Genomic DNA, 9,406 nt, shown 5'->3' with positions numbered 1-9,406 from the left:
CTTTTTTTTTTTTTTTTTGGTACCGGGGATCGAACTCGGGTCCTTGAGCTTGTGAAGCAGGTGGCAGAACCACTGAGCTAAATCCCTGGCCCCCTTTCCCTCATTTTTTAAAAAGTGTCTTTTGGTGTTCAGAAATGACAGTCATACATTAGTTTAAAAAAAAGAACCACAAATTCAAACACCCCAAGGAACCAGCAATTACTGTAAATGGGCCAAATGTAAGGATGATACAGCAACAAGCCCGATGCCCCATGGTAACTGTTCAAAAGCCCCAGTGCTGGGACCCCCAGGACCGGTGGGGAGTGGCACTTGGAGCACACAGGCCCTCTTTAAGGGCATCTGGTCCAGTTGATTGTTGCCACTAAGAGTTCACCTTGTCAGACCTTGGCTTCCAAGAGCCAGAAATCTGGGATTTTTATATGAAACATTTTCAATAAACAAACTTATTCACAGAAAAAAAAAATGTGGGCCACAAAGGCACACTGGTGAGACTAGGAGCAGTCTGTGACTACAATGAAGTATAGGTAGATCTGAACAAGATTTCTAATGTACCAGGCAGTCTTCGGGAGGCAAAGTAAACTGTCAAGGAACTGAGGAGGCCAGGCAGGTGGTGGTGGACTGGGGAGGTGCACTAGGGCAGTGGTACAATGAATCAATGCAGAAGAGATAGCTCTTTCACCCCAGGTGCCGAATGCTTACTGAGCAGTCATCCAGTACCTGGGCTGCCTTCAGCAATACCTACCTGTGGGACCTGCTCTTCTCTCAGCATTATCAGCACTTTTATGAGAGGTGATGGTACCGAGGATTAAAACCTAGGGCTGTCACACTGAGCTACATCCCCAACCCTTTTATTTTGAGACAGGGTCTCGCTCAATTCCTAAGTTACCCAGGCTGGGTTCCAACTTTCAATTTCCCTGCCTCAGAGTGCTGAGATTACAGGTGTGCACCACCACGCCTGGCCCATTATCAGTCTGCGCACATTAACTCACTCCTTGTTGTCTCCCGCAGCACACAGTACTCCCCAGTACACACATGCTTGAATGAATGGATACACCTAGTGGTGGATTCGCTGGGCTCCGACTGCCCAACAACCCTCTGCTCCTATCCATGGCCCTCACCACTCTGGGTTGGTATTTGGGCCCTGTACCCTCTGGACCCCCTTAAACGGCCTGCCCATGTACCTGCCTACCCTCTCCATGTAATGGACAGTGAGCCTCCTTTCCTACTGGATGAAGGGATCGCCTCCCTTTGTATCCATTTTCTCTACCTATTCCTTTCTACTGGCTTTTTAAAAAATTGTCTACTGGCTTTTAAATGTGCTCAAAACTATAGCATCCTAATTATATTTCACCTTTGACCTTGGCTCTCTGCTAATAGCAACTCTCCAAAAGATGCACCTTCAGCTCGCTCTGTACTGAGATCTAGTCTTCCGGGTCAAATACAGGCCCAAAAGTGTTGAGACCCACTCAAAGATACGCCAGCAGACCACACTATTCAACCCGTCCCTTACTCCCTACCCGTAAGCTCCACCTCACAGTCATTCATTCCAAGCCCACCTCTGTCTCTAGGGTGCCACTATCCACCCAAGACTTCCACTTGCCTATCCATTCTTCATTTTCTGCAGTGTGGCTTCCTGATGACTCATTTCTCACATTATAGCCAGAATGATTGCTTCTAGGGAAAGTAAGTCTAAATGGTAAGGGTCTGCCTAAAATTGTGCCTCCTTTCCCAGAGCTCTAGACATAGTCTAGATAGCCTGAAAGGAGTCAGTGGTGCTGCAGAGGGAGCCATGATACCACAGACTTTCCACTCAGGTCAGTTCACTGATGTACAACCAGTTAGGACAGCTATTTATTTACTTATTTATAGGTGCTGGGAATCGAACTCAGGCCCTTGCGCTTATGAGGCAGGTGGCAGAACCACTGAGCCAAATCCCCGGTCAGGACAGCTCTTTAAACCAACATGTCTGTATGAGACACTCAACTGGCACTCAGCACTCACTATGCCTGCCATGAGCCTTCTGGAATGACAGGCTATGAGTCAAAAAAAGGGACCCTGGGCAGGCTCACTGGCAAGATGGGTTCTGGATGCACAGGAGGTGTCATTTATAGGAAGATGGAGTGGCCGTGAAGAAGGCCTCAACCTACTTTTTTAAAAAAACCTTACTCTTGTATTTAAGGGCAGAATAAAACTGGAAGGAATAACTAACATGCTGACCACAGAATCAAGGTTCAAAGAGCTTTCTAGAGGCTGGAAGCCCTGATTCTACCAGCTGGTTAGAGACAGGTTCTGCATTAGGAACAAACAAAATGTTCTAGAAAAGCAGTCACCAGAGAGGGATAGCTAATCACAGCCTTAAAAAAAAAAAGAAAAGCCCGGTATGGCTTTTCCTATCTAGAATCCCAGCACTCTGGGAGACTGAAGGACAAAGTTATTAGCATAATTATATTAGGTTGATTTAGGCAGTGTGAAAAATTCAAGTGTCAGGGAAATGGAGCACACTAGGAGGCAGCATCTTGGCAGAGGCTTCTCTCCTAAGTATAAAGAAAGTATTTTGGAAAGCAGCCATGCCAGGAGTTGGAGCATATTCTCTTGCTAGTGCCCTCTCCAGAACTACTGAGGGCTGTGATTTGGTGAGTAAAGGGTCACCCACAGTTTAGGTGGTCTCCATGCCTGCATACAGGTTGCTTTGTTACCATGGAGCAGAGAAAACGGGCTGTTGTTAGTTCTTCAGTTATACAGGACAACTGAATTTTATCCCGTATACCACACATGCGCTGTCTTCCTCATTTCTCTTACAGTTCAAGCTCTCCGTAGGCAGTTTCTGGTCCGAATCATTTCATCATTTTTTTTCCACTTGTACCAAGTGGGAACTTAATTCTTAGATTTTAGGATTTTTCTTTCAACTGAAATAAAAACCTGACTTGTATAACACCCTTCTCATTTTATAAAAAAATATTTTTGTTTCAGTGTGACTGGCACATCAGTTCTGTAGAGCTCTAAAACTACCAGGGAATGGGCTTCACTCCAAACCAATTAAGTTACACTCTCTGTAGTTAACATCCTCTCTCCTCCCCTCCAGCAAGGTAAGCTGGAGAAGTTAGGGTTGAGAACCTTTAGTTTATCTGATGAAGTGAATTAACATAAACAAACACAATGGGCCCCAATATTACCTAAAAGAGATACATATTATTCTGTTCTTCACATCTGATGTTCATGGTGTTGGCACTACAATTTAAGGGGCTGGGTATGCGGCAAGGGAGCAGACAGATTATTTGGACAATATAAAAACATATGATTGTACTTAAAAATGAATAACCAAACTGGTGAAGACTAAGGTCAACTACCTAAAGGTTCAATAATTGAGCAAAGGCTAAAAAACTTATGGTCCAAGCACACCTCACAATGGTAGGCAGTATCTAAAGTGACGTTTGTAAAGATATGAAATAAAACTGAAAAACAATGAAAATGAGGCTAAAAGAAAAAAACAATTCAAAACTATGTCCATAAAAAGATCTAAACTGCCCCGCAGTTAGACTGATGAGGAACCCAGACCAAAAGAGAATACAGCACAACATAAGGACAACTTCAAAATAAATTATCCTCTGGTAATATAAACAAAAAAGAAAAAAACCTTCCAGAATTCCTCCCACCTTGGATAGGAAACTACTAGAGGATCATGCTTCATTTATTCTCAGATGATAGATGGGGACACTGTGAGGCCAAAAGGCACCTATGTTAGTGGGTGTAAAACCATGATGCACATGTAATGAGCATAAAGTACCTTTTCATTCACAAAGTAGCATAAGGCACCTTCCATACCTGGCCCAAGCAAAGGCGACCGATTCAGCTGAGCACCAGCCTGGTGTGGAGGAGGCGTCTCACCACGGTGCGTGGTGTTGCTTGTGGTGGGGGTGGTGGTGGTGGTGTTGGTCGTGGTACTGCTCTGCATGACTGGGTTGTTTCTGTCCCACATGTTTACAGTTTTATTGTTGTAGGTGCTTGGGTCTCCCCAAGCTGAGGTACCATCATCGATTTCCATTTTGCGCCGGATGGACGGTGGAGAGGGTTCTTCCCAGCCAGTGGCCTCACTGCTGTCCTTCTGCTTGACTGGCACCGGCCCCCCGATCCACCCTGTCCCTGTCTGTTTAACAGAAGCAGCTCCTCCCCAGTTACTCACATTGTTGTCTTGGGGTTTGTTGGCCCAGTTCTGTTGGGGACCAGGTTTCAGAGACTCCCCCCAGTTTGTACCTGGATTCACTTTTGCATTTGTGCCATTGCCCCAGCCACTGGTCCCGGGTCGTGTGGCATCATTCCAACCAGACGCCGATCTAGTGCTGTCAGCATCCCATCCAGATCCATTTTTTTTCCCATCTCCTAGGTGTCCCAAGACAGATGATGAATCTGCCCAGTCCCCCCCTCCTGTACTCCAGGCTGGGTTCGATCTTTGTCCCTCTCCCCAGTTTTGGGATTTGGGTTTCTGAGGCTCACCCCAGGTGGGTGATTTGTCCTCCTGATTTATGGTCCCACTCCAAGAATGGCCACTCTTGGCAGCAGCAGCATTATTAACAGCAGTAGAGCTTATCGAGTCCCCCCAAACCCCAGGGCCACTTGGTGCTTTGTTGTTGCTGTCTCCCCAACCTGTGTTTGCTGGCACGGTGGCAGGTGGTGAGCTGACCCACCCTGATACTGAAGAGGTATTTGTACTGTTCATGGTGGACCCATCATTCTTCCCCCCTGAGTTTGAAGGCTGAGTAGCTGCACACCCCCAGGCCTCTGTCCCATTGTCATTTTTCCTTTCAGACCTAGGGGATTCTTCAAACTCCCAGGCAGTGTTCTGCTTTACAGGAGTCTGTCCCCAACCAGTATTAGACAGAACTCGGGGGTCCAGATCATTCCTTGGCAGCTGGATGTGCCCTTGGTCTACAACCCCTTTATCTCGCCTCCGGCCCTCTCCTGCGCCCTCCCTCCCAGTGCCTCCTTCATTGTGACTGCCGGACCCATCACTACTTCCTTCACTTGTAGTTCCAGAAGATGCAGCTTTGGCCCAAGAGTTCATGTGTTCACTGCCAGGCTGCGAGGCAGGAGTCTGGTTGGCAACACTGGGGCTATCCCACCCTGCTGATCCTTTCCCATTGATGTCACTACTGGAATGCTGGTTTGGGGGCTTTCCCCACTCCCCAGTCACACCGTTAGAGGAACTTCTGCTGGGGTGGCCCCACGCTCCCGAATGGATATTACCAACGCCATTGTTGCTACTGCCCCTGCCCCAATTGAGTATCCCAGGACCTGAGGGAGGCCCGGAGTCCCAGGCGTTCCCTCCATTCCCTTCCTTTTGCACAGCACTGCTGGATCCATTTTGTTTAGCACTTAATGCTGAGTTCACAGTGTCTCCATTCCCCTGACTGAACCCAGAACTATTTCCTGTGGCAGGGTTATTGGGGGACAGTCCCCACACAGAACTGCTTATTCCTTCACCACCGCCCCCACTTCCTTGAGAAACTGATGATCCGTTAGCACCAGGAAGGCCTTGCAGGTGGGGCGGGACGATGGCCCCCATACCAACAGCCATGCCCCAGTTTGGCAGTCCATTTGTCTGCATTGCATTGACAGGGTTTGGTGAAGAGTTCATGGGGTTAGTGTTATTTGGTCCATCAGTGTTAAGGTTCTGAGGTTGTACGCTGAAAGACACATTCTGAGAAGTGGACGTTTGTGGTTCTGTGCTCTCCTGCGGCAGCAAATTTCCCCAGGCACCCAGAGTGCCTGCTGGGTTCCCATTCTGGCTGCCCATATTCTGTCCAATGGCACTGACTGGACTGCAAATACTGGAAGGGTTGCCTGTTGCCATAGCTCCTTCGTGTCCAAGTACAGGCCAGGCAGCTGGGTTGGCATTAGGATTAAGGTTAAGATTAATGCCGGCATTGGAGTTGGAAGCACCCCAGCAATTCTGACTTCTTCCATCCCCAATCATGTTGTCCATTTTCCCGTCCCCACCACCGACAGAGCAGTGAGCCCGACCAGAGCCCGAGCCTGCAGCTACGCCCCACACTCTGGCTGCGCTTCCATTCCCATTCACTCCGCCAGTCCCAAGGGCGCTCTGACTGGAAGGGCTTTGGACGAGTGCGCCATTGGTGCCATTATTGCCATTCGTCTTCTTGGTATGTCCTGTGAAGCTGCCCTGGGCACTCCCTGTAGCCATGCTACTGTTCTCAGAGCCACAGGCAGAGGCAGAGTCAGTGTCTGGAGGACATTCTGAGGCAGATTCAGTCTCTATTCCTGTGATGGAAGGCCACGCCTCCTGGTCAGTCCTGTCTATTATCACTTCATCCCAGTTGCAGTTGGCTTCGCTCCTGTAAGGGGGCTGCTGTCCCCAGTGGGGATTTTCATAATGATCTGCTAATCCACTGTGACCGAGATCTGAAAAATGTGAAACAAAATTCAAAATTAGACTTTCCTCTCCCTTGTTAATGAATTAATTGTTAACTAGTCCTCAGGAAATCTCTTTATTTTCAAGTTTTCAATTCTGAATGACAAATGCTAAAAAATAATGAAAAAAGTTGTATCTTTTTAATAGTTCCCCCCCTTTTTTGTTTTGTTTTATTTTTTTTGAGACAGGGTCTCACTATGTAGTTGAGACTGACCTGGAACTCACTATGTAGCCCAGGCTGATCTCGAACTCACAGCGATCCTCCTGCCTCAGCCTCCTGAGTGCTAGGATTACAGGCATGCACCACCACGCCTGGCTTATTTTATTTTTTGAGACAGGGTCTCGCTATGTAGTTCAGGCTGGTCTTGAACTCACCTTGCAGCCTAGGCTGGCCTTGAACTCCTACAGATCCTCCTGTCTCAGCCTCCTGAGTGCTGGGATTATAGGCATGTGCCATGGCTGGCTTGATAGCTCCCATTTTAAAGAGATGTCTCTGAAATAATATTAATTCTCACCACCAAACCACACTACCAACCCTTTGATCACATGAGCATCTCCAGGGGTCTGTAGAGAAAAAGGTTGCTAAACTCAAAAGTGGATTTTTTTTTTTGGTACCGGGGATCGAACTCAGGTCCTTGCGCTTGCAAGGCAGGTGGCAGAACCACTGAGCTAAATCTCCAGCCTCAAAAGTGGAATGTTATGGATTAGATATAAATATGTCCCTCCTGAAAGCTTGTGTTCAGAGGATGGGTTTTTGGGATCATGAGGACTCTTAACTTCATTAGTGGATTAACCTATTATTGAGGCCATAATTTGATGGTATTATTTGGGAGAATGGAAACAGGACACATGGCCTCGCCAAAGGGAATGGATCATGGGTGTGTGACCTTGGGGGGACAATAATATCTGGTCCCCATCCCCTTCCTCTCTGGCTCACTTTCCTCCTCTCTGCTTCCACACAGTAAGCAGCTTACCTCTGCCATATACCATAACATTTCTGCCTTGCCACAGTCCTAAAAGCAATGGAACCAGTAGCCTTGTTCTGAAAGTACGAGCCAAAATAAATCTTTCCTCTTTCAAGTGGTCTTCATCTGGTATTTGGTCACAGTGACAGAAAACTAACAAATGGCAGCTCTAGAATTTATGACTATGCAACTCCTATAAATATGAAGATACTATACAACAATGAAGACATTAAGTTCATGTGGACTTTTGAGTACAGTTTGGCATTCTCTTCCAGGCTTCTAATTAGAACAGCAGTATTCTATAGGGGCCACATACAGCGCTTTCAGTGGAAGATCACTGTAAATGCACTATGGAGTCATATAACAACCAGTATAGGGGGCACAAGGGAGGCAAGAGAAGACATCAGAGGATGTAACCTTCTGTTACCAAAGACACTAAGTGTTACAAATGTTAAATTAAATTTATTACTTTAATTGATTTTATCACCATTAGTTTATCCTTGTTCCTTGGATATTAATTTAAAATTCTTAGCCCTATAGCTGGTATTTTCTTGGAAGTCTAGGGAACTCTTCTGTACTTGTTTACTATTTCCTTATAGTCTTGAGATTCCCAGAGTAACTTTATATGGTATCTTCCTATAGGGTTTATGTAATTTCACTCTTATGAGCCTTTTAAAGTATACACCATTTTGTAATTGTTGATTATCTCCTATAATTTTTTAATGATCTGAGTATTTCCAACATCAGTGAAACCTACAATTTAATAAACTTTCCAGTAGACTATTCAAAGTATGTATCATTCAAAAATAAAGTAGAAGTTAAAAGTTATTTAACCTAAATATACAACAGAATTGCTCAATTTACAAATCATTGGTTGAGCTTCTTTTAATAGTTATGGTAACAGATAAACTGCAAAAGATATTTCCATTTCTTTTAAAATCTTTTAAATCATGTTCTCTTTCAATTTAACAGGAAGAATCTTATTTGTGGACAGCTAAAACATGGGCTTATCAAAGAAGTTCTTTAATGTTTGATGGAGAGCTAAAGGAAAAAAAAAGGAAGTATGTAAATTATCACAATCACTACACAGAACATACTACAGCCAATACCAACCTTATAAAAAAGATTTCTGTGGCTCGATTTAATGTAATAAATTTTAACTATGCTACAGGTGATTCTAAAGTAGATAGGTAATTCCAGGTGAAAACTACAAAATGTAGATGAACGTATGTTCAATAGGAAATTTGAAGTGTCTAATCTACTATGAAACAATCAGCAATTTTTATGACCATTTCCCTTTTCGGATTTTAAAAACCAGCTTATGCAATAATGAACTGACAGGGAAAGGAGCCAGTCATCATTTAATACAAGAAAATAAGACCAAGCTAAGAGATTAAAGCTGTTGTCAGCAAATTCTAGCACAGTTCAACTGCCATCTGTCTCCTTCTCTCGAGGACAGACTTTGCCATGAGACAGGCCACTTGCTTCTTGACTAGGTCACACTTACTGCGACCTACACTCAGACAGCAGGAGGTCAACAACCCAGGCCCACCGGGTTATCATTTCCATCCCTCAACAGTTGTGTTGTAAAAGGACCATCCCTCTGTTAACAGTCTGTTTTGAGGCTCTGTGTCAAGTTGCCACATTTGCTAAAACCCCCAAGTGGAGGGGTAACAGTCCTATCGCAGGCTGGAAGATGACAGCACCATCCTGAAGACAGAGGGAGGACTAGCTAAGGAGAGCTGCTGAACAACTCACTGGTCACATGCAAAAAATAAAAGTGGTTCCTTTATCTCATATCATATACAAACGTACACTAGGTGAAATAAAGACCTAATTATGAAAAGCAAAACATTTTAGAGTTTAATTATGGAAATGTAAGAATTACCTCTGTGACCTTTGACATATCTTCTACATTTACAAAAAATGCATAAGCCATTAAAATTTGATTAAATTGACTATATTAATATAAAAAACATCCATATGTTAAAAGACATCATTCACTGGAAAACAA

General features: G+C 44.9%; 1 protein-coding gene across 5 annotated transcripts in view; it reads right to left on the bottom strand.

Moving 5' to 3' along the window:
• Tnrc6c (trinucleotide repeat containing adaptor 6C) overlaps nucleotides 1–9,406 on the bottom strand; it is a 78,343-nt gene that overhangs the window by 45,891 nt on the left and 23,046 nt on the right. For 4 of the 5 annotated variants that reach the window (XM_010618485.3, XM_033767524.1, XM_010618486.3 and 1 more), the window contains exon 1: nucleotides 3,823–6,277. In XM_010618485.3, the coding sequence (XP_010616787.1) occupies nucleotides 3,823–6,199 (2,377 nt within the window). In that variant the 5' untranslated portion in view covers nucleotides 6,200–6,277. Of the gene's footprint in view, nucleotides 1–3,822; nucleotides 6,418–9,406 lie in introns of those variants that run through there. The other variant, XM_010618484.3, reaches the window with a different exon arrangement.

The sequence above is a fragment of the Fukomys damarensis genome, unplaced genomic scaffold (assembly GCF_012274545.1).
Source record: "Fukomys damarensis isolate Sample0158 unplaced genomic scaffold, DMR_v1.0_HiC HiC_scaffold_23, whole genome shotgun sequence".
Classification (NCBI taxonomy): Eukaryota; Metazoa; Chordata; class Mammalia; order Rodentia; family Bathyergidae; genus Fukomys; species Fukomys damarensis.
This window is presented reverse-complemented; position numbering and strand designations above follow the sequence as displayed.